General features: G+C 41.4%; 1 protein-coding gene across 3 annotated transcripts in view; it reads left to right on the top strand.

The window, feature by feature from the left end:
• Positions 1-25,918, top strand: part of COL4A6 (collagen type IV alpha 6 chain) — a 322,473-nt gene that overhangs the window by 238,524 nt on the left and 58,031 nt on the right. For all 3 annotated transcript variants that reach the window (XM_047844389.1, XM_047844388.1, XM_047844387.1), the window contains 8 exons: positions 10,162-10,278; positions 13,688-13,756; positions 15,444-15,479; positions 18,568-18,630; positions 19,724-19,759; positions 19,939-19,980; positions 20,997-21,089; positions 22,402-22,455. In XM_047844389.1, the coding sequence (XP_047700345.1) occupies positions 10,162-10,278; positions 13,688-13,756; positions 15,444-15,479; positions 18,568-18,630; positions 19,724-19,759; positions 19,939-19,980; positions 20,997-21,089; positions 22,402-22,455 (510 nt within the window). The remainder of the gene's footprint in view (positions 1-10,161; positions 10,279-13,687; positions 13,757-15,443; positions 15,480-18,567; positions 18,631-19,723; positions 19,760-19,938; positions 19,981-20,996; positions 21,090-22,401; positions 22,456-25,918) is intronic.

Here is a 25,918-nt window from a genome sequence, read left to right as displayed (position 1 = left end):
AAACATAAAAAAAAGAAATACTTGGGGGACTGATTCCAACTTCTAGTGCCTACAAAAGCAACAGTTCTCAGACTGGCAGGACTCCCACAGACACAGGAAAACACAGACACCCTTGGCCTAGTCAGACTAATTATTTTGCTCTACTTTTGGCAGCTGAAACCAACAGCTTCCCCAACACATCTTACTAAACTGGATTACTGCACAAATCTGATTCCCCTGTAACATACGTGTCACTGGTTTTAGTCTCCAAACTCTGTTTTTGCGTCATGTAGATAGTTTCAACATAAGTGAGCAAGTATTCATTGTATGATCATCCAAGTCTGTGCATCAAAGGCCACAGCAATCAGTCAGGGGAATGAACAAACATGGGGTGCCTGGGTGGTTCAGTCGGTTAAGCATCCGACTTCAGCTCAGGTCACGATCTCGCGGTATGTGAGTTCGAGCCCCGCGTCGGACTCTGTGCTGACAGCTCAGAGCCTGGAGCCTGTTTCAGATTCTTTGTCTCCCTCTCTCTAAACCTCCCCCATTCATGCTCTGTCTCTCTCTGTCTCAAAAATAAATAAGCGTTAAAAGACATTTTAAAGATATTCAACATTAGCACAACATAGACCAGGGGTGGTTTTTTATAATATTACAGCTGTAAGTTGGGGTTGTTGGCACCCACAAGAAATGTATGTTTATCAAATATTTTCAGTTCTTGGGGCACCTCTGTGGCTCCGTTGATTAAGCCTCCAACTCTTGATTTTGGCTCAGGTCATGATCTTATGGTTCATGGGTTCAAGCCCCACATTGGGCTCTGTGCTAACAGCATGGAACCTGATTGGGATTCTCTCTCTCCCTCTCTCCCTGCCCCTCTCCTGCTCACTCTCTCTCTGTATCTCAAAAATAAATAAATAAACATCAAATGTTTTAATTTCAAATAAGTCTGGAGCAGAAATTTTCAAGTTGTCCTTTGCAATTTATGTTTAGCTTTTCTCATGAAGTTAATCTCAAACATTTTCCTTCCTAAAGACTAGTAAATGAATATACCAGATTTATACCTTCAAAGTGAACACATACTCAACAAATGGAAATTTTCCCTTTGAAGTCTGGGCTCTGAGGAACATGGCTTTTCTGGATTACAGTGCATCTTCTTATTCTGTGCATTCAGTCCCTTGCGTTTATATAGAAACATGGTTTCCTCCCTCAAAAAGCTACATTCTTTTAGAGAGCTGGCACACATGTATATAAAAGCATTAACTAACACTAGAAAAGGCAAAGTGCCATAAATGCTGTGGTTCTACTGAGAATTGAAAAGTGATTGTGTATTTCATTTTAATGTTGGCAACAACTCTATGAGGTAGTATTATTCATCTCCATTTCACAGATTGTGAAACTGAGACTCAAGCTGGGGAGTGGCAAAGTTGGGATTGGAACACAAACTCAAAATTCAAAACTGACTCAAAACATTCTTTAGCTGTCATCTCATGGTATCACCTGGACAGAAAGGGGCTGACAGGTCAAAGTCAAATGTCAGAGGTGAATTCCAGAGAATTTAGCTAAGGTAGGAAAGAGTGAGCAAGTACTCCTGGAATCCTGCAGGTGGAAGATACTAGGAATTCAGGCAAGAAAACTACAGGAATATTGGAACCCCAGTAAAAATACTGTGGATACCAAGGGATAAGAAGCCAGGCAAAGGTTTTGGTGTCAAACAGAACCAAGGCCCCAGGAGTAAAACTGGTCCCCAATACTGATCCAGCCTCTGTCTTGCCTTAACTCATTCCTGTTACCCAGCTGAGAGATAACCTCTAGCAAGTTGGGATGGGACATTTTTTTTTCTTCAAATTTTTTATTTAATTTGTTCTTAGTTAACATATAGTGTAATATTGTTTTGGGGAGTAGAATTTAGTGATTCATCATTTACCTATAGCACCCAATGCTCAACATGACAAGTGCCCTCCTTAATATCCATCACTCATTTAGTCCCTCCCCCCTGAGCCTCCCTCCATCAACTCTCAGTTTGTTCTCTATCATACAGAGTCTCTTATGGTTTGTTTCCCTTTCTTTTTTTTTTCCCTCCTTCCCACATTTGTTTTGCTCCTTAAATTCCACATGAGTGAAATATATGTTATTTATCCTTCTCTAACTGACTTATTTCACTTAGCATAATACATTCTAGTTCCATCCACATTGTTGCAAATGGCAAGATTTCATTCTTTTTGATGGCTGAGTAATATTCCATTATATACCCCATATTCTTTATCCACTCATAAGTCGATGGACATTTGGGTTCTTTCCATAGTTTGGCTGTTGTTGACAATGCAAAGGGGCACATGTACCCCTTTGAATCTGTATTATCTTTATCCTTTAGATAAATACCTAGTAGTGCAGTTGCTGAATCGTAGGGTAGTTCTATTTTTAACTTTTTGAGGAACCTCCATACTGTTCTCCAGAGTGGCTGCGCCAGTTTGAATTCTGGCTGGGACATTTTAAAGTGGTGATCAGGATTGTAGGAAGAAATAGACAATCCACCTGAAAGGGTTGATTGAAGAGAGTTGCATGAAGGGATGTAGACATGATTCAGGGGAACAACAATGGATTGTAAAGTAACTAATATCACTTTTGCCACCCCTTGGCCCAAGGGGGAAAGAAAGAATGGTGATACTAAGAACCCTCTCAGGCCTGGACCCATGGAATACTGGCTGCTCAACAACAGCCAAGACTTGTAGAGAAATGTGGCCATTTCCAAAAATATGGCCAGGGAGGGAATGGGGGAAATAAATTACCTGTGCTCTTTCTCTTCCTGTTCTTTGACCTTCTGCTTGTGTCGCCCAGTGGCCAAATAAATACAACTGGGAGACAGAGGGCAAGGGAGTCTAGGTGGTACTGTTCATAAAGGTCAGCTTCCCAAGGCACAGATCTGGGGAAGGTGGAGTGTAGATCTTCAGGGCAAATAAGAATATCCATTTCATTTGGTAATAAAATGATGACTTAGTAAGCTGTCTCAGTTTCCCCAGTGCAGCTAAAAATCATCACCTGAGTCTGGGCAGGCACAGATTACAGCAAGTTTATTGCAAAGATAAATTTATTGCCCATTCTTCTGTTCTTAGCATTCTATGAATCCAGAAGTCTAGACTCATATTTTTGTATCAACAGATGGTCTATCTCTGACAACTATAATAACAATGAAAATGCATCCAAATTCTGTGGGGTATTTTTTCAATAAGAATTTGACAAAAGCTCATTTCCTCTAATAATTTGAAAAGTTGATTTTTTTAATACATGGCATGTTTTTGTCAAATTATTAAATATACACACTTTGTGTTAAAAAGTGCATGTGGGAGGGTAGGAGTCTACCTTTTATTGACCCATCTAGATTTCTGTTGTTTCCGATCATCTCTTTGCTCCACCCAGCACACAATCCACTTTTGATAGATTCAAAAAGATAGATTCTCTACAAAAGCAGACTCTATGCACCATGGAAGCTCCACTCTAGAAAATTATTGAATTCTGATCAATTATGTGATTGCTAATTCCCCAAAAACAGCCCCAGTAGCAAGCATGGAGAAGAGGAGACAGATCCCTAACTGGAGCAATAACCTGATGTATGATAATGACAAAATAAGATTGGAAGTGTACTTCTTCAGAGACTTGCTTATTTTTTTTAGCAACCATATAGAATTTGTTTGTTTATTTATTTATTTATTTATTTATTTATTTATTTATTTATTTTTAATATGTGAAATTTATTGTCAAATTGGTTTCCATACAACGCCCAGTGCTATTCCCAAAACATGCCCTCTTCAATGCCCATCACTTACCCTTCCCTCCCTTCCACCCCCCCATAAACCCTCAGTTTGTTCTCAGTTTATAAGAGTCTCTTATGCTTTGGCTCTCTCCCACTCTAACCTCAATTTTTTTCCTTCCCCTCCCCCATGGGTTTCTGTTAAGTTTCTCAGAATCCACATAAGAGTGAAAACATATGGTATCTGTCTTTCTCTGTATGGCTTATTTAACTTAGCATCACACTCTCCAGTTCCATCCACGTTGCTACAAAAGGCCATATTTCATTCTTTCTCATTGCCACGTGTACTCCATTGTGTATATAAACCACAATTTCTTTATCCATTCATCAGTTGATGGACATTTAGGCTTTTTCCACAATTTGGCTATTGTTGACAGTGCTGCTATAAACATTGGGGTACAAGTGCCCCTATGCATCAATACTCCTGTATCCGTTGGGTAAATTCCTAGCAGTGCTACTGCTGAGTCATAGGGTAGGTCTATTTTTAATTTTTTGAAGAACCTCCACACTGTTTTCCAGAGTGGCTGCACCAATTTGCATTCCCACCAACAGTGCAAGAGGGTTCCCGTTTCTCCACATCCTCTCCATCATCTGTAGTCTCCTGATTTGTTCATTTTGGCCACTCTGACTGGCGTGAGGTGATATCTGAGTGTGGTTTTGATTTGTATTTCTCTGATGAGGAGCGACATTGAGCATCTTTTCATGTGCCTGTTGGCCATCCGGATGTCTTCTTTAGAGAAGTGTCTATTCATGTTTTCTGCCCATTTCTTCACTGGGTTATTTGTTTTTCGGGTGTGGAGTTTGGTGAGCTCTTTATAGATTTTGGATACTAGCCCTTTGTCTGATATGTCATTTGCAAATATCTTTTCCCATTCCGTTGGTTGCCTTTTAGTTTTGTTGGTTGTTTCCTTTGCTGTGCAGAAGCTTTTTATCTTCATAAGGTCCCAGTAATTCATTTTTGCTTTTATTTACCTTGCCTTTGGAGATGTGTCGAGTAAGACATTGCTATGGCTGAGGTCAGAGAGGATTTTTCCTGCTTTCTCCTCTAGGGTTTTGATGGTTTCCTGTCTCACATTCAGGTCCTTTATCCATTTTGAGTTTATTTTTGTGAATGGTTTAAGAAAATGGTCTAGTTTCATTCTTCTGCATGTTGCTGTCCAGTTCTCCCAGCACCATTTGTTAAAGAGACTGTTTTTTTTTTCCATTGGATATTCTTTCCTGATTTGTCAAAGATTAGTTGGCCATACGTTTTTGGGTCTAGTTCTGGGGTTTCTATTCTATTCCATTGGTCTATGTGTCTGTTTATGTGCCAATACCATGCTGTCTTGATGATTACAGCTTTGTAGTAGAGGCTAAAGTCTGGGATTGCAATGCCTCCTGCTTTGGTCTTCTTCTTCAAAATTACTTTGGCTATTCGGGGCCTTTTGTGGTTCCATATGAATTTTAGGATTGCTTGTTCTAGTTTTGAGAAGAATGCTGGTGCAATTTTGATTGGGATTGCATTGAATGTGTAGATAGCTTTGGGCAGTATTGACATTTTAACAATATTTATTCTTCCAACCCATGAGCACAGAATGTTTTTCCATTTCTTTATATCTTCTTCAATTTCCTTCATAAGCTTTCTATAGTTTTCAGCATACAGATCTTTTACATCTTTGGTTAGATTTATTCCTAGGTATTTTATGCTTCTTGGTGCCATTGTGAATGGGATCAGTTTCTTTATTTGTCTTTCTGTTGCTTCATTATCAGTGTGTAAGAATGCAACTGATTTCTGTACATTGATTTTGTATCCTGCAACTTTTCTGAATGCATGTATCAGTTCTAGCAGACTTTTGGTGGAGTCTATCGGGTTCTCCATGTATATTATCATGTCATCCACAAATAGTGAAAGCTTGACGTCATCTTGCCAATTTGGATGCCTTTGATTTCCTTTTGTTGTCTGATTGCTGATGCTAGAACTTCCAACACTATGTTAAACAACAGCGGTGAGAGTGGACATCCCTGTCGTGTTCCAGATCTCAGGGGGAAAGGTCTCAGTTTTTCCCCATTGAGGATGATATTAGCTGTAGGCTTTTCATAAATGGCTTTGATGATGTTTAACTATGTTCCTTCTATCCCGACTTTCTCGAGGGTTTTTATTTAAAAAAAGGATGCTGAATTTTGTCAAATGCTTTTTCTGCATCGATTGACATGATCATATGGTTCTTATCTTTTCTTTTATTAATGGGATGTATCACGTCGATTGATTTGCGAATGTTGAACTAGCCCTGCATCCCAGGAATGAATCCCACTTGATCATGGTGAATAATTCTTTTTATAAGCTGTTGAATTTGATTTGCTAGTATCTTATTGAGAATTTTTGCATCCATATTCATCAAGGATATTGGCTTGTAGTTCTCTGTTTTTACTGGGTCTCTGTCTGGTTTAGGAATTAAGTAATACTGGCTTCATAGAGTGAGTCTGGAAGTTTTCCTTTCCTTTCTATTTTTTGGAATAGCTTGAGAATGATAGGTATTATCTCTGCTTTAAACGTCTGGTAGAACTCCCCTGGGAAGCCATCTGGTCCTGGACTCTTATTTGTTGGGAGATTTTTGATAACTGATTCAATTTCTTCGCTGGTTATTGGTTTGTTCAAGCTTTCTATTTCCTCCTGTTTGAGTTTTGGAAGTGTGTGGGCGTTTAGGAATTTGTCCATTTCTTCAAGGCTGTCCAGTTTGTTGGCATATAATTTTTCATAGTATTCCCTGGTAATTGCTTGTATTTCTGAGTTATTGGTTGTAATAATTCCATTTTCATTCATGATTTTATCTATTTGGGTCATCTCCCTTTTCTTTTTGAGAAGCCTGGCTAGAGGTTTATCAATTTTGTTTATTTCTTCAAAAAACCAACTCTTGGTTTCATTGATCTCCTCTACAGTTTTTTTTAGATTCTATATTGTTTATTTCTGCTCTGATCTTTATTATTTGTCTTCTTCTGCTGGGTTTAGGGTGTCTTTGCTGCTCTGCTTCTATTTCCTTTAGGTGTGCTGTTAGATTTTGTATTTGGGATTTTTCTTGTTTCTTGAGATAGGCCTGGATTGCAATGTATTTTCCTCTCAGGACTGCCTTCGCTGCATCCCAAAGTGTTTGGATTGTTGTATTTTCATTTTCGTTTGTTTCCATATATTTTTAAATTTCTTCTCTAATTGCCTGGATGACCCATTCATTCTTTAGTAGGGTGTTCTTTAACCTCCATGCTTTTGGAGGTTTTCCAGACTTTTTCCTGTGTTTGATTTCAAGCTTCATCGCATTGTAGTCCAAAAGTATGCATGGTATGATCTCAATTCTTGTATACTTATGAAGGGCTATTTTGTGACCCAGTACGTGATCTATCTTGGAGAAGGTTCCATGTGCACTCAAGAAGAAAGTATATTCTGTTGCTTTGGGATGCAGAGTTCTAAATATATCTGTCAAGTCCATCTGATCCAATGTATCATTCAGGGCCCTTGTTTCTTTATTGACCATGTGTCTAGATGATCTATCCATTTTTGTAAGTGGGTTATTAAAGTCCCCTGCAATTACCACATTCTTATCAATAAGGTTGCTTATGTTTGTGAGTAATTGTTTTATATATTTTGGGGCCTCCATATTCGGTGCATAGATATTTATAATTGTTAGTTCTTTTTGATGGATAGACCCTGTAATTATTATATAATGTCCTTCTTTATCTCTTGTTACAGCCTTTAATTTAAAGTCTAGTTTGTGTGATATAAGTATGGCTACTCCAGCTCTCTTTTGATTTCCAGTAGCATGATAAATAGTTCTCCATCCCCTCACTTTCAATCTGAAAGTGTCCTCAGGTCTAAAATGAGTCTCTTGTAGACAGCAAATAGATGGGTCTTGTTTTTTTATTCATTCTGATACCCTATGTCTTTTGGTTGGCGCATTTAGTCCATTTACGTTCAGTATTATTATAGAAAGATATGGGTTTAGAGTCATTGTGATGTCTGTAGGTTTCATGCTTGTAGCGATGTCTCTGGTACTTTGTCTCACAGGATCCCCCTTAGGATCTCTTGTAGGGCTGGTTTAATGGTGACGAATTCCTTCAGTTTTTGTTTGGGAAGACCTTTATCTCTCTGTCTATTCTAAATGACAGACTTGCTGGATAGAGGATTCTTGGCTGCATATTTTTTCGTTCATCACATTGAAGATTTCCTGCCATTCCTTTCTGGCCTGCCAAGTTTCAGAAGAGAGATCCGTCACGAGTCTTATCGGTCTCCCTTTATATGTTAGAGCACATTTATCCCTAGCTGCTTTCATAATTTTCTCTTTATCCTTGTAGTTTGCCAGTTTGCCAGACTATGATATGTCGTGCAGAAGATCGATTCAAGTTACATCTGAAGGAAGTTCTCTGTGCCTCTTGGATTTCAATGCCTTTTTCCTTCCCCAGATCCAAGAAGTTCTCAGCTATTATTTCTTTACGTACACCTTCAGCACCTTTCCCTCTGTCTTCCTCCTCTGGAATACCAATTATGCATAGATTATTTCTCTTTAGTGCATCACTTAGTTCTCTCATTTTCCCCTCATACTCCTGGATTTTTTTTATTTCTTTTTCTCAGCTTCCTCTTTTTCCATAATTTTATCTTCTAGTTCACCTATTCTCTCCTCTGCCTCTTCAATCCGAGCTGTGGTCATCTCCATTTTATTTTGCAGCTCATTAATAGCATTTTTTAGCTCCTCCTGGCTGTTCCTTAGTCCCTTGATGTCTGTAGCAGTAGATTCTCTGCTGTCTTTTATACTGTTTTCAAGTCCAGCGATTAATTTTATGACTATTAATCTAAATTCACTTTCTGTTATATTGTTTAAATCGTTTTTGATCAGTTTGTTAGCTGTCCTGGCGGTTTTTTTGAGGGGAATTCTTCGGTTTTGTTATTTCGGGTAGTCCCTGGAGTGGTGCGGAACTGCGGGGCACTTCCCCTGTGCTGTCTTGAGTAACTTGTGTTGGTGAGCGGGGCCGCAGTCAGACCTGATGTCTGCCCCCAGCCCACCCTGGGTCTACAGTCAGACTGGTGTGCACCTTCTCTTCCCCTCTCCTAGGGGCGGGATTCACTGTGGGGTGGCATGGCCCGTCTGGGCTACTTGCACACTGCCAGGCTTGTGGTATTAAGGATCTGGCATATTAGCTGGGGTGGATCGGCAAGGTGCACAGGGGCGGGAGGGGCAGGCTCAGCTCGCTTTTCCTTTGGAGATCCGCTTCAGGAGGGGCCCTGCAGCACCGGAAGTGAGTCAGATCCCCCAGAGGGATGGATCCGCAAAAGCACAGTCTTGGGTGTGTGTGCAGTGCAAGCAAGTTCCCTGGCAGGAACTGGTTCCCTTTGGGATTTTGGCTGGGGGATGGGCGAGGGAGATGGCGCTGGCAAGTGCCTTTGTTCCCCACCATGCTGCGCTCTGTCGTCTGGGGCTCAACAACTCTCCCTCCCATTGTCCTCCAGCCCTCCTGCTCTCCGAGCACATCTGTTAGCTTACAACCTTCCAGATGTTAAGTCCCGCTTGCTGTCGGAACACACTCCCTCCGGCCCCTCCACTTTTGCCAGCCAGACTCGGGGGCTCTGCTTGGCCAGCCGGCTGCCCCTGCGCCCCGGCTCCCTCCTGCCAGTCCGTGGAGCATGCACTGCCTCTCCGCCCTTCCTACCCTCTTCCGTGGGCCTCTTGTCTATGATTGGCTCCGGAGAATCTGTTCTGCTAGTCTTCTGGCGATTTTCTGGGTTATTTAGGCAGGTGTGGGTGGAATCTAAGTGACTTGCAGGACGCGGTGAGCCCAGCGTCCTCCTACGCTGCCATCTTCCAAGAAGCCTCTGAGACTTACTTATTTTTCATCAATTAGCTTTTAAGAGAGATGGTGTCGTGGAAACTGCTTCTACTCTTTTGACCAAAAGTCAGCATCATTTCCTAGGCAGAGACATATAAAAGCCCCAGGCTTTTCCAATACAGAAAGCCATGCCAAGCTCCCCAGGCTCCAGTCTGTTCTGAGGAGTCCCAAGGCCTGGCATGATTCCCTGATGGTAGCACTTCAGCTGCCAACCAGCTGAGCCCCATATTAGTACATCTTTGTACCCAGGAAAGATGAAGTTGTAGCATCCTGAGTCTCATCTCTTCAGGCTTGATTTCTTTAGTTTCAACATGGGTCCCATTAGAGCATGGATCCTTTGGGGAGGGGTAACACTGAGCTACATATACCTGAGTGTAAAGAAAAGCTATGAGAGTGTAGCTCTCACAGAGCTAAAGGAGTGGACAAGGAGCCAGAGTTTGGCAGCATACTTGGTTTCTCTTACTGTGGAGCTTGTCAGAGTAGCTAAGAGTCCTGTGGCTGACTTGATCCCTTCTTTTCTCTTTGAACAGGGACACCCAGGACAGCCAGGGCCCAGAGGCCCACCTGGCCTGGATGGCTGTAATGGAACTCAAGGAGATGTTGGATATCCAGGCCCCGATGGCTATCCTGGGCTTCTTGGACCACCCGTACGTTGCCAGATCTTTGCACATTATTTCAAATGGCTTTCTTTGCCTCCAAGCGTGCCCCTTTTCTGCTTTTATGGAGATGTCATTAAGCATCTGTAGGGCAACCACTGCAACCCCTTGTTCAATGCAGGAGTCTATGCTGGCAGCACAACATTAAAAAGTGTAAAGAAGAATATCAGTTGCAGGAGGTGTACACATGCTCCACTACTTAGAGGTTTTTTTTTTTTAATTATCCTTTTAGAGTTGGCAAGATTGCAAAAAGACTGTAGTAAATTTCAGAGCAAAGTACACACTTGGGCTATTTGACATGTTCCCACATCACGTACTTGGAGGGCTTACATGGGATCATGGAAGCTCTAATAATGACCCAAAGGGTTTGGCAAGCTTGGTCTAGACCAGTGATTCTTAACCAGGGGTGATTCCCCACACCAAGGGGCATTTTCCAGTTATTATTGGCATTTTTGGTTGTCACAACTGGGAGCATTCTACTAGCACAGGGAAGCTACCCCCAACATCAAGGAATCATCTGTCACAGTGAATAGTGATAAATAATTGAGAAATTCTACACTACACTGACACAGTTTTACCCCTTCGCCCCACACTCTCATAACCCTTCATTCTGGGATTGATATGGCATTCATTACATCCTGAGGTCACCACTTTTGTTTAATTTTATTCATAAGATAGAGCTCAATTTTTGGATCTAAATGATCTCTAATAGGTGCCATGCCCTTGTAAAGCTACTTTTATAAGTGACTGGAAAGAGAAAAATAACACATTCAAGCCCACCATCAACCTTACTTGAAATAATCTAAGCAACCAAGGGTACTGATGTGATATATCTAGCTAGAAATCATGCTATTAGACAGATTCCATAGCTACATGAATTCATTGGCATTTTTTTCAGTGTGTCTTATTCCAATGCTATCTCATGTATTTTTTTGTTATTAAATTATAATTGATGTATAATATTATATTAGTTTCAAGTGTACAACATAATGACTTGATATTTGTACACATAACAAAATGATCACTACAGTAAGTCTAGTTACCAGCTGTCACCATACAGAGTGACAATTTTTTTTTCTTATGATGAGAACCTTCAAGGTCTACTTTCTCAGCAACTTTAAGGTATGCAGTAAAATATTATTTACTATAGGAGCACCTGGTGCAACATGAGACTCTTGATCTTGGGGTTGTAAGTTCAAGCCCCACATTGGATGTAGAGATTACTTAAAAATAAAATCTTTAGGGGCACCTGGCTGGCTCAGTTGGTTAAGCATCCAACTCTTGATTTTGGCTCAGGTCATGATCTCATTGTTCATGAGACTGAGCCCTGTGTTGGGCTCTGTGCTGAGAGTGCAGAGCCTGCTTGGGATTCTCTCTCTTCCTCTCTCTCTGCCCATTCCCCACTTGCGCACATACTCTCTTTCTCAAAATAAATAAATATACTCTTAAAATAATAATAAAATAAAATGTTTTTAAAAATTATTTACTATAGGCACCATGCTGTACATGACATCCCCATGACTTACTTATTTTGTAACTGGAAGTTTGTATCTATTGATCCCCTTCACCCATTTTGCCTATCCCCTTACCAATCTCCCCTCTGCAACCACCAATCTGTTCTCTGTATCTGAGATTTGTTTTGTTTTGTTTGTTTTGTTTTTGTTTTTGATTCTACAAATAAGTGAAATCATATGGTATTTGTCTTTCTCTGTCTGACTTATTTCACTTAGCATAATATCCTCAAGGTCCATCCATGTTGTTACAAATGGCAAAAATTCATTCTTTTATAGCTGAATAGTATTCCAGTGTGTGTGTGTGTGTGTGTGTGTGTGTGTCACATCTTCTTTATCCCTTCATCCATTGTTGGACACTTAGGTTATTTCCATACCTGGGTATTTATACCAAGAAAACAAAAACACTAATTCAAAAAGGTATATGCACCCAATTTTCATTGAAGCATTATGTAACTAGCATTTTATTGGAAAAGCAGCACCATTGCCTTCAGTGACCAAGTTGTGGGTGTGGGTATACATGTAAGAAAGTGAGATAGACAAAGCACAAGCCTCAGATTGGCATAAAGGACCTTGACATCTAAAGACCAAACCAATATGTTGTGGGGGTGGGGAATGGAGAAAGATGTATTACCAACATAGTACCAGCTGTTTGAGTCACAAAGGCCTCCAAACACTGCCATGGCAACAGAAGAGAACAAATCACATCTGTGTTAAGAGAATCGAAATCCAGCAAAGTAAGTAAATGTTGCCCCCAAGAGGGAGAAAAGAAATATTTAGATAATAAACATCCCCTGACAGCCAAAAGGGCAAGGTTAAAACCTAACCCTGTCCCTAAGCTTCCCCTTAAGCCTAAATAGGAACTTGGGCTTATATTTTACTAAGCTGAACCTTAATAACCATGCTGAAACTCCAGTGGCTATTCTTTCAAGCTTCTTTGATAAAAGTAGTTTCCATAAGAATAAGGGGAACAGGAAATGTTAGGAAGGAAGCTGGTTTGTTTTTCTGAGACCATTTGTTTTCTAACATACCTATGATCCTTGAGCTCAAGGGATCCATAATTCAGGCAATTCTTCAGTCCGCAGAGCTTAGTCCTACTCCCAATACTAACTGGGAAGTCCCCTGACTTCCCCTTAGCTATAAGGATATTGATTTTCCCCAGGAGGGCAACATTTAGCAGACATTAGCCAGCATCTGCCAGTGAGACAGTAAAAAGCCTGGTTGACAGACAGGTTGGGTATACTTTGAACTGTTTTCCATGTTAATAGTGAGGCACACCAGACTCTTAGATGGGTGTTGAAGCTGAGGTCTTATGGTAGAAACACAGGATAGAGATGATTTTGTAGAGATCTCTTAAACCAGAGGTTTGCAAACTGGCCCATGTGACCCTTGGCCTGTGGCTTGGTTTTACAGTTTTAAAAGTGTGTGCAGAAAAAAGAGAAGAAGCGTATAAGGCAGAGCCCAGATACAGCCCACACAGTCCAAATTACTTACTCTCTGGCTCTTTACAGAAGTTCTTCAACCCCTGTCCTAGACAAAGGCCCTGTCAGAGACAAATCTATGAGGGGTGGAGCAGATGAGCTATAAGCTTATGAATGACATGCGCATTATATGTGGACGTTCAGATCAGTGTTCTGAAGAGAGTCAAAGTGTCTTACTTTCTAATCCCTTTATAGACTTCGGACTCAGGATTTGGGGAAGCAGGTATACAGCTTTGAGACACAACACCTGTTTTGGGGATGCACTTTTTGTCCCTTAGCACAGCCATAGAATAAACCACATAATTTTACACTCTTGCCGTTGAGTCCCCTAGGTGATCAGGTCATATCGTTAACAAAGCTGTGTGTGTTTGTGTGCATTTCCTCACAAGTTTTTCTTATTTTACTCAGGGGCTTCCTGGCCAGAAAGGCTCTAAAGGTGAACCTGTCCTTGCCCAAAGTAGTTTCAAAGGAATAAAGGTAAGAGCCTCTAAGGCAGACCGCTAACTAGGCTGGCTATAAGCTGAGCTTCCTGGGATTGGGCCCCACCTCCAATAAAAACATTTCTAGAACTAGCATCTGTGTCTCTAAGGAGCAGATCAAGCTAGATTTAAAAGGGATCTGTAGCTTTTTGTGGTGGAAACACTGACAGAAATGTTTGCAACCATACCGTCAAAGAGATTTGCTTTGTAAGATCTAGACCAAAAATAGGAGACAGATCAGCAAACAAATGGTTTGCATGGGTATCATTTTCTTTGACAAGCCAAGACATTTCCTGGAGACAGATACTTTTTGTCTACTCTGCAATCCTTGATGTCTGCATGCCTTGGTATGAAGCCATGCATATCTCTGCCCATCTCAGCATGGCCACCAGCCCAGGATCCTGGCCCTGCCCTTTTCTGTACCTGCACACCAGCCCATCCCTAGCTGGGCCCCTGGCTGTCTGCAAAAATTGCCCATCAACGCTGCAGCTGGCTGGAAAACTTTCATCTCTTCCTAGAATTGACAAGAACCTTCTGTATTCTTGTGACTGTACTCTTGATGTATGCTACCTGGTATCCTGTGGGCCCCTCAGTAAACTCTGGTGCCAAATGATTGACCCTATTCCCTTGCAGAGTAGGAGGTGAGCTCATCATTTCCCTGGTAGCAGATGGGTATCTATGTGCCCAACATATGAAGGGAAGATGCACACATGTTCACTCAGCTGAAGATGGCACCTTCCTGTCTTCCATCCGTGCACAGAATCAGGAACATTAGACATCATTTTGGAAGGCAGTGATTGGGGTGGGTGGCCGAGAACTGGAGAAGGCACAGGGTTTGGGCTCTTGGCTTAGGTTCCACAGCAGAAGATAGAATGGTAGACTTGGAAAGGACCTCATGATTGTTGGATTCATGTTGCTCATTTTACAGATAGAAAAACTGAGATACACTGAGGCTGTGTGACTTCCTCAGACTCACATAGCTAGTTTACCGAAGAGCTAAAACCCAGGCAGTGCTCTTTCTGTGCTGCAGAGAGCTGATTTTTGACTGTACGCCAAATGGGGTAAGACTAGCAGGTGTCAAAATATGGCCATTGTCGTAGCAAGCACTGATTAAATGGTTTTGCCAAAAATCAAAGAGACCCTGGACCCAGTGGAATACAGCAATTTCCACAAGATGGTTATATTACAGATTCATACAGTGACTTAAGATGCTGCAAAGTAATTAAAACGTAATCAGAGACTGTATGCTCTGTTGATTCTCCCTTGAAATGTCTGATTTGCATTGTATACATATGGGCACAGATTCTCTGGGGATGAAGGCACACGGGAAGGTAGCTTTGCTTTCTTCCAGAAAGAGCAGGAAAATCACCAGCCCACAGAAGCCGTTTCTAATTGATAAGTTTCTAGCAAAGGTGAAAATTAATTAATCCAAGTAAAATATTAAACCCTGTTCAACCAAGGCTATAATATTTGTCTTATAGAGTCTGGATTTTTCTTAGGAAAAAAAAAGTAAGTGGCTGAATATGTCCAATTCATGCATTATTTAAAACACAAGACCTTGACAGAGGAGGCCCAAGCATCAGCAGTGTTGTGTTTCTGCCCGTGAAGTGTGGGTTAGTTATCTATGAAATAATACCACAGCTTTAATGGATCTCTTCAGTGTCCTGCCTTTGTCTGTTTTTCAGGGGGAGCCTGGACTGCCTGGACTGGACGGAATCACTGTAAGTTGTTATATATGTGTGGAGCTCTCAATGTTGAGTCAATAGCTACTGCTGGTCCCTTTGCATTCTTTATGGTATTCAAAGGTCTTTGGAGACATTCTCAAGGAAAATCCAGACAGTTGAGGTAGAGCGGATCACACTGTTAACATTTTCCAGGTGAGAACATTCTGAGAGAGTAGACCATCCCCCTCAAGTTAACACGACAGGCAAGCTTTCAACCCTTTAGGCCAGGGACCTGCAAACTCCCTGAGATGTATTAGGAAAGAATTTTGCCTTTCATTCAGCAACTGTTTACTGTTTTCTGTGTGTGTCAACTGTTGTGGGTAAAACAAAACAAGTAGAACACTCTTCTTTAGAAGCTATTCCATATAGGGGTGCCTGGGTGGCTCAGTCGGTTAAGCATCTGACTTCGGCTCAGGTCATGTTCTTGGGGTTCACGAGTTTGAGCCCCGCGTCAGGCTCCATGCTGACAGCCTAGAGCCTGGAGGCTGCTTCGGATTCTGTGTCTCCCTTTATCTCTGTCTCCCCACCCTATTCATGCTCTGTCTTTCTCTCTCTCCAAACTAAAGAAACATTTTAAAAAATTTAGAAGCTATTCCATATAGAAATTCCTTTCAGGGACTTTTAATAAAATAGGGAGTCCATGAGGAGCCATGAGTTGTATTAATAAGAGCTTTCTACTTCCTCGAATTGCCACATTGTCATTGCTTTCCTTTGAAGTGGCTTAAGAAAAGCCACATCTTTCTTCCTTCTTTCCTATATGAGGGTTCCTTCCTTTCTTCTTTTCATTCGAGAACAGGTATTGAGCTCCCACTAGCAGCAAAGTGCTAGGAGTGATCCCTGAGACAGTGTAGACATGATCTTTGCCCATGCCCAACCTACCCCATCCCCCACACACCCAGATGTGAAAAACTAGTAGGACTGGGGCATAAGAATTCCACAACAGCTTTGAGAAAGAGATGCTGTCCACCTAAAGATACATCATGGGAGACTTCATATCTTCATATCTAAGACAAAGAAGGTAGCCTCATAGAAGTGTGGGTAATGTTTAGGCTGGCTGGCAATGGGAGGAAGCTTCCTAAACAGAGAGAGCAGTGTGAGAAGAGGTAGGTAGGCAGGAAACGGGATGCAATACAAGCACACATGCAAAACAGAGGTGAAGTAAAGATCAAGCACACACAGATCCCCTAGTGCCAAACAGCACTGGCTTAGATGGTGTGTTAACTACATTTGTACAATCACATCCACTGTGGTAGCTGCATAGGTCTTCTTAGGAATTCATTTCTCTGTCCACAAAGGTAAAGTGTTCGCCTACATACACAGACATGATAAATACATCACTTAGATTTGGGGAGGATGGTTTGGTGGCTGAATAAGAGATTTGTGGTCAGTAAGGAGACCACAGGTTATTAATTTTATCAAGGCAATGTTCTATTTCCTGGGGAACCTCTGAACCCCTACTTTCTCTTGACTTCACTTAGCCCCTCCATCCCTTACATATCACCTTATTACCATCCTCAGCTTTAATTGAGCCATACTTTGCCCCATGCCGTCTTTCTCTTCAGATTTTGTTGTCTGCCTTGTAATATTGTTGTTATCAATTCAGTTCCACGTATTTTCTTGTTTCTCTTCTGTTTTTTTCTTTGACCCACGAAAATGTGTGTTGTTTAATTTCTCGGTATTTGGCAACTTCCCAGCTATCTTTACATGGCTGATTTCTAGTTTGGTGTCATTGAACTTAGAGTGAACACTTCGTATGATTTCAATCCTTTTAAATCTGTTGACATTTGTTTCGTGGCTCAGCATATGAAACAATCTTGGTGAATGTGCCATATGCACTTAGAGTATGTGTTCAAGCTGTTTTGGGGTATAGCAATCTAAAAAATGTCCATTAGGTCATTAGGTAGCTGACAATGCTATTTCAATCTACTGGGTCCTTACTGGGTTTGTTTGTTTGTTTGTTTGTTTGTTTGTTTTGGGGTTTTTTGTTTGGTTTGGTTTGCTCTAGTTCTGTTTATTACTGAGGAAGGGATGTTAAAATTCTCCAGATATCTTTGCAGATTTGTTTATTTCTCCATGCAGTTCTGCCAGATTTTGCTACATGCCTTTTGAAGCTGTGCTATTAGATGCATATACATCTAAGATTATTATGTGTTCTTGATCAATTGACCTAGTTTACCATTGCAAAATGTCCCCTCTTTATCTCTGGTAATATTCTTTGTCCCGAAGTCTACTTTATTTTATGTTGACATAACCGTTTTCATGTTCTTTTTAACTTTTTTTACATCACTTTAATACAAAAATTGTCAAATATTGAGCAAAGATGAATGAATTTTGCAGTGAACATCCATACCATTAATATTTTACTATACTTGCTTTATCCCACGTGAATCTATCTATCCATCCTTATCCATCCATCAATCCATCTTATTGTCAATGCATTTCAAAGTAAATTGCAGACAATAGTACTCTTACCCCTAAATGCTACAGCATGCCTATCATTACCTAGGCTTCAAAATGTGTTTGCATCTTTTCTTTTTATGTAAAAGTTACATACAATGAAATACACAAATCTTAAATGTATACTTGCTGAGTTCTGACAAATATATACTCCTATGTAACCCAAAGCCATCTTAAGGTATAGAACATTGTCATCACCTCAGAAAGTTTCCTTCTGCTCCTTCCCAGTCAATTCCTGCCTCCACCCAAAGGAAACCACTGGTTTGATTTCTCTCCATCATAGTTCAGTTTTTCCCATTCTAGAACTTTATATAAAGGGAATGATATAATATATAGGCTTTGGGAGTCTGGGCTTCTTTCACTTAGCACAATGCTTTTGATATTTATCCACATTGTATCATATATCAGTAGGTTGTTGCTTTTTATGGTGAGTATTTATTCCACTGTATAGATGCATCACAGTTATTTATCAGTCCTTGTATCAATGGACACCTGGGACATTTCCAATTTTTTTACTATGAATAAAGTTCCCGTGAACATTCTTGTGCAATTCTTGTGGACACATATTTCCAATTTTCTCGAGAAACTGTCTTCTTTTTGACCTTGGGGTAAAAACTTGTGTCTTCAGGGCCCACAGGGAGCACCCGGACCTCCAGGAGCTGTAGGACCCATGGGACCACCAGGATTGCAAGTAAGACCAACCTAAATCCACCCATGTGATCACAGTATTCACAGGGATGCTTCCCCACCATGGCCATGGATTAAATAGAAGCCTATATAGGCTCTCCTAGTGGAAATTCTCCAGCCTATATAGGCTCTCCTCCTCCTTCCATTCTTGGAGGATTAACGTGAAGCATGCTTCTGTAAGGAGCTATTTGTTGTCTCTATCATGGTCTTTCTGCCTATCCACTGTGTGCTTCCAAAGCCTCCTACTCTAGCTGAACCTAAAGTATGGCCCAGCAGCATAACTGGCACATCTGTTACCTGTTTCCACTCCCCTCACTCATGACAGACCTTGCCAATTAATCACATGATCACCACCATCACTCACCCTGGTCACAAAAGAAGCTTCAAAATCCTTCTCCACACTGCAGCTTGGACAGTGCTACCTACTTACCTGTCTTTCTGATACCAAACCTGTTTGCGTTCACTGGTATAGAAAAAGCATATAGCCAGTTATCCATGTGGTTCTGGGAAAGGCCCATCCCCAGATTGTTCTTTCTCCACAGTGCATGAAATCTCACCACTGATTACTTTGGCTTAGCTTCACCAAAAGCCATTATTTTTAAATTTCTGGCCATTTGGGAGGAATTATGCACGAGTCTTTACCACCTTAGCATAAATATGATTATCGGGCCAATTGGGGAGATTTCAAAGGAGATTTAAAAAAAAAAAAAAAAAAGAACCATGGGAGAAGGAGCTAGAATATGCTCCACTAAAGCCAGAATATACTGTGAGGAGGAGGGGCACCTGGGTGGCTCAGTCAGTTAAACCTCCAACTTCAGCTCAGGCCATGATCTCGCAGCTTGTGAGTCCAAGCCCTGCATCAGGCTCTGTGCTGACAGCTTAGAGCCCGGACCCTCCTTCAAATTCTGTTTCCACCTCTCTCTGCACCACCCCTGGTTGCACATTCTCTCTCTCTCTCTCTCTGTCTCTAATATAAATAAACATCAAAAAAAAAAAAGAATATACCGTGGGGGCCTCATCTCTAGTGACTCCCAACATGCTCAGACTCTTTTTGCCTGAAACTAACAAGTGCTCTTTCCTTACATTTTTTAATATAGGGTCCTCCAGGTCCTCCCGGTTTCCCTGGTCCTGATGTAAGTATACTTTGTCTTGGGGCATTTGGCCTCCTACCACTAAGTACTCTAGTTTCCCCAGAGATATTCTGGTTTGGTTAAACACACTTTCTGGTAAAAAAGAATGCATTCCAATTTAAGTTCGTAGAGCTTGTTTAGTAATTGATTTTGTTTTTCCTCCCTGCAACCCTGTGCCCCAGGGGAATATGGGGTTAGGTTTCCAAGGAGAGAAAGGAGTCAAGGTAAATAGATTTTGGAAAATACAATGTGCATTCCATATGCTCCAAGAAACATCTCTGGCTGCACACATGTGCCTGCTTGTGTTTTAAGGGGATTTGGACTTTTGTCTTGGGAAATGAGCATTTCCCACTCCACATGGATCCTCTGGTGGTATCTGTGGAGGGCTGCATGTACACATGCCACACATAGGTTCCTGTGGTCTTTTTCCTTCAAAATATTGTAGTCTTCTTGCTTCCTACTTGTGAAGTGTGTATATCTTACAAACATACTCTCTTGAAATAGATTCCATCTTCCTTCCACCTGGGTATTTCCCTGGTATTTTGTATATTGTCTCACCTTCTCTTTCCTTTCCTTTGCTTCCCCTCTTCCCTCCATCCTTCCTCTTCCTCCTCCTTCTTCTCCTCCCGTCTCCCTTTCTATCCCCTCTGTCTCTCCTCCTTAACCTCTCTTTCACCACTCTCTTCTATCCCCCTTCCCTCATTCTCCTGTTTCCTTCTGCACAAACTGTACAGTGATTTGGGAGCCTCAAGGGAGACTGGAGCTTGTCCTCTCCACCCTTCATGGCTGCCTCTTGTAGATTGCACTGCCTTCAAGGAGCAAATACAGCCTCCAGTGTTCCAACACAGACTGCCTCTGCTTGTGCTGTTGGCAAGGACTAGACCAGTTATAGTCCAATCACCATTGCTGAGAGGTGGCCATTCACCTTGCTCAAAACGCTTTTTTGCTCTCTTCTAAACACCCTTTGATGCATGACCATAGCAACCATAAACTTGTGGTTTCCTTTCATTCATCTTGCTTCTTCCCTCTGCAGTGCTGGTACAAAATGCATTTGTTCAGGCTTATACTTCTTCCCACCCCTTGGCACTGATAGTTTTGTTGTCTCACTGATGCAAGGGTGAGGGTAAAGAGGCCAAAGTAATGGAGAGCTTATTTGTGAATTACATCCAGAGGACAAATCTAGCCTCTGAAGTGGTCCGTGTGGTTTCTGCTTTGCTTAACATTCCCTTTGATCTTACAGGGGGATGTTGGCCTCCCAGGCCCTGCAGGACCCCCACCATCTACTGGAGAACTGGAATTTATGGGATTTCCCAAAGGGAAGAAAGGATCCAAGGTAGTGAATATTTAAGCCCAGGAAATGTTAATAATCCTTTTCCTATTAATACCAAAGTTCAACTGTAATAACGAGGCTATATTGGAAAGATATTCTGGGTAATGCTTTTTTGTTTGGAAGTGAGGGTAAAGCCTTTTTTGTTTTGTCCCTTGCAAAAAGCTCTGTAAAATGTCTGTGTGTTGGTGTGTGGCTATGAGTGGGCCTGGGCTCCTGAGTATTTATTTAAGTCCTATTTTCTGTGTTTTGCTTTTTCAAATTCAATTATCAAGATGCTGAATAACTTAAAACAAACATTAAATAATTGGGTTTTTTCGTCCTAACTCCCAACCCTTTCAATACTTATGTTGTCCCCAAAGCACTATGACAGAACACATAGGGTATAAATGGTTGCTTTTAAATTATCTTTTTAAAGAAGTTATTTGCCCTCAAAACCTGACCTTACAAATAGAATACACTGTCACTAAGAGGCAGTAGATGCCCTAATTCACCTGATCTGAACTACCAAGGCTAAAGTTGTTAGACCTGTTTAACTGAGATATGTTGTAATCTCTATTTCAATGTGAGTGGGTGTGTATTTGAATGCCTGTATGCTGTTAAGGTATGCAGGTAGCTTTCAGTAACCTGCATTTCCTTCCTTCCTTCCTTCCTCCCTGGGGTTCCCTTAAGTTTTGTGACCCTGCTCCTGTGGTCAAGGGGCCCAGTCAAGGGAAGGTGCTTACTTCCACGTCTTTAATTTTGTCTTTGAGAAAGCAATAGCTCCAGGCCCTCTTCAGGTTTACAGAAAGTAATAATTAATTTGGGAACACTTTGGGAACATATGAAAGATCACCTGCCTCCCTGATCATTCCCAAACCTTAGGGAGCCCTTTCATGGCACAAATAAGTAAATTAGCATATCAGGGAAAGACAAATTAGAGTGTTATGGATCCCTATCCAAACTGTAGTTGTTACTTTTTTCTCCAAACCATTGATTTCTTTGCAACCTATAATTTGTAACAGGAAATCACACTGAACAGCTCTTCCACTAGGAAGATAACAGATGACTGTCTTTTCTGTCTCCCAATTAGCCTCAACATTTGAGATTCTGTTTTAGACAGTTTCCATTCCCTGCCGTGGGCCTTGGTCCTTCCCACACCACAAGGGCTCCCTAAGCTGATATCCTGCCACAGTTATTAGTTGGGAATCCTGGGGAATTTACACCACCTGATACCCCATTGGTTCCCTACTGCTCATCCCATGCAGCTCAATGGAGTCATGTCCTTTGCGTTCACTGTTTCCTGCTGTTACTCACTAATCTTTGGTTGATTTTTCAGGGTGAACCAGGGCTTCCAGGTTTACCAGGAATAAGTGGCCCTCCAGGTCTCCCAGTAAGTCTCCCTGTTTGGTCAACATGCATTTAAGGACCTGATTGGACAAGAACTATAGCAATAGAAGGCTAACAGGAAGACCCCTTCCTGTAGTTATTGTAGACAATTCTATCATCTTCATTGTTAGAAGGCATTTAAGGAAATATTCTTGTTTCTCAAACCTATGGAGACATTAGCATGGTTCTTCATGAAGCCATATATCTTAGCAGTTATTAGCTCAAGCTCTAGAATTAAAACAGACCTAAGCTTGACTTTTGGTCTCACTAATTTCTACCTTTGTGAACTTGGACAATTTTCTTAACTTATCTTAGTTCCAGTTTCCCTCAAAAAACAGGGGGGGGGGGCGGTGATAATGGTGTAGTTATGAGGATTATGTGAGATAAATGCATGAAAAGGACTTAGTACCTGCCTGGCACATATCAATTGTTCAGTAAATGGTAGTTACTCTTAGTAGCCCTATCTTCACTCCACTATCTTCCCTTATACCTTAGAGTCTTTCCCTCAACTTATACCTTTTGAGGGGCCCTATGTTCCAGGCATTCTGCTAGACATTAGTAAATAACAGTCAAATAAGTAAAAGTCCTTGTCCTTGAGGAGAGTACATTCTAATGGTGGAGTGAGGGAAGATACAGACACTAAACAAGTAAACAAATGTATCAAGGACAAGTTCATATAGTAGCAAGTGATACATAGAAGATAATAAAAAAGGGTAAAGTGATGGAATGTGGATTGAGAAAAGGGGTGGGCTACTTTGGGCAGAGTGGTCATGAAGGGCCTTTCTGAGGAAGTGAACATTATGGAGAAGTGAGTCAATGAAGATCAGCAAGAGTGTTTTTGGTAAGTGCCAAGACCCTGAGGTTGGCAAAACTTCACTGCTTGTGAGGAACAGCAAAAAAGTGAGTGTGTGGAACAGAGTCAGCAAAGGCAAGAACCAGGGAGATAGGCAAGAACCAGGGAGATAGGCAAGAGCCAGACCCTTTGTAGGTCGAATGTGGCTTTTGTGTTAAATGAAATAGGAAGCCATCAGAAGGCTCTGACTTACATTTAAATTTTTTTTTCTTTTTAAAAAATTTTTTTTTCAACGTTTATTTATTCTTGGGACAGAGAGAGACAGAGCATGAACGGGGGAGGGGCAGAGAGAGAGGGAGACACAGAATCGGAAACAGGCTCCAGGCTCTGAGCCATCAGCCCAGAGCCCGACGCGGGGCTCGAACTCCCGGACAGCGAGATCGTGACCTGGCTGAAGTCGGACGCTTAACCGACTGCGCCACCCAGGCGCCCCTAAAATTTTTTTTTCAATGTATATTTATTTTTGACAGAGAGAGACAGAGCATGAGTGGGGGAGGGGCAGAGAGAGAAGGAGACACAGAATCCAAAGCAGGCTCCAGGCCCTGAGCTGTCAGGACAGGCCCTGAGCTATCAGAACAGAACCCAACACAGGGCTCAAACTCACAGACTGCAAGAGCATAACCCGAGCCAACGTCAGAGGCTTAACTGACTGAGCCACCCAGGCACCCTGGCTCTGACTTACATTTTAAAGAAGATCACTCTGACAGGGGTGGGGGTGGGGTGTGGAGGATGAGGGGAGGCTGAGGCAGCAAATAGAGGCTACTGCACCAATCCAGGGGAAAGATGGTAGTAGTTTACACTAGGATGATAGCAATGAAAATGGAGAGAAGTGCATGGATTCGAAATGTAAAAAGTGTAGACTTGTTATTATGGGACATTTTAAACATACACCAAGTGGAGAAAATGGTATAATGATCCTCCCTTGTACTCGTCACTCAGCTTCAATATTTAGCAACTCGGCCAATCTGAAGCAAGTAAGAGACATATTTCAACATAAATAGTTCAGCATTTCTAAGAGAGAGGAACTTTTTAAAAACATAGTTACAACATCATCAATGTTAATCAATTATCAGTAATTACTTTATGTCAGTTAAGTCAGAATTCAGATTTATGATTATCTCATAAATACATATTTTTTATACTTGCCCTGTTAGAGTCAGAATCCAACGATGCCCACACATCACATGTGGTTGATATGTCTCTTAAATTGTGAGATGTGTTTTGAAGGAGTTGACAAGATGTTCATGGATTGGGTGTAGGGGTCAGGAGGAAAATGGATGAATTCAAGATGATCAGGCCTGCCTCTGCTTGAAGTGGGGATAGATGACTCCAGAGTTTCCCTACGGTTCTTTGAAATGCTTCTATGATGGCCTGTAGAAGCACAGGGGCACAGAGAATCATCTGCCCTATGTCCTTGATCTTAATCAGTTCAATGTCCAATGAATCAGAAAGGAGGAGAACCCTGAAGTTAGACACAGGACATGTAGACTTCAGATCCAGGTCCAGCTCTGGAACCTTTTCAAGTCTCCGAGCCTCTCTGTATATCTGTAACATGGCAATGGTCATATCTACTATTTTGAGGCCCAACTCACAATATATGTGACATTTCTTTACAAAGTATAAAGCTGTGCTGTCCAATATTATAACCACTAACCACATGTAGCCACCAAGCCTTGAAATATGGCTTGTCTGAAATGAGATATACTGTAATTGTAAAGTACACATGGATTTCAAAAACTAGGTATGAGAAAAATGATCTAAACTATCTTATTAATGGGGTGCCTGGGTAGCTCAGTCAGTTAAGCATCTGACTCTCGATATCAATTCAGGTCTTGATCTCACGGTTTTAATTTCAAGCCCCATGTTGGGCTCCACACTGGGTATGGAGCCTACTTAAAAAAAATCTCATTAATATTTTTTACTTCAATGTCAAAATGACAATATTTATGATATATTTTGTTATATAAAATGTTATTAAAATTAATGTTACCAATTTCTTTTGCTTTTATAATGTAGCTACTAGAAAAGTTAAAATAATGTAGTAGCTCACGTATTTCTTTTCTTGAAAAAAAATTTTGGGGGTGCCTGCGTGGCTCAGTTGGTTAAGTGTCCAACTTCAGCTCAGGTCATGATCTCACGGTTTGTGAGTTGGAGCCCTGTGTCGGGCTCTGTGCTGACAGCTCACAGCCTGGAGCCTGCTTCGGATTCTGTGTCTCCTCTCTCTGTCCTTCCACCCCTTGTGCTCTGTCTCTCAAAAAGAAATCAACATAAATTTTTTTTAATGTTTATTCATTTTTGAGAGAAAGAGAGAGACAGACCGTGAATGAGGAGGGGCACAGAGTGAGGGAGACACAGAATCCAAAGCAGGTTATGGACTCCGAGCTGTCAGCACAGAACTCGATGCAGGGCTCGAACTCACGAACCATGAGATCATGACCTGAGCCAAAGTCGGACGCTTAACTGACTGAACCACCCAGGTGCCCCAGTAGCTCACATATTTCTATTGGATAGCACAAATACAAAATACTTTGCAAGTGGGTTGGGAAACAAGGTTTGTACTTTCCTTTATGAGCATTGTACATAGACTCTAATCACCTCACATCATCCCCAAGAG

This window comes from Prionailurus viverrinus, chromosome X (genome assembly GCF_022837055.1).
Source record: "Prionailurus viverrinus isolate Anna chromosome X, UM_Priviv_1.0, whole genome shotgun sequence".
NCBI lineage: Eukaryota > Metazoa > Chordata > Mammalia > Carnivora > Felidae > Prionailurus > Prionailurus viverrinus.
Note: the sequence above shows the minus strand (reverse complement) of the source record. Positions and strands in the feature narration are given on the sequence as shown.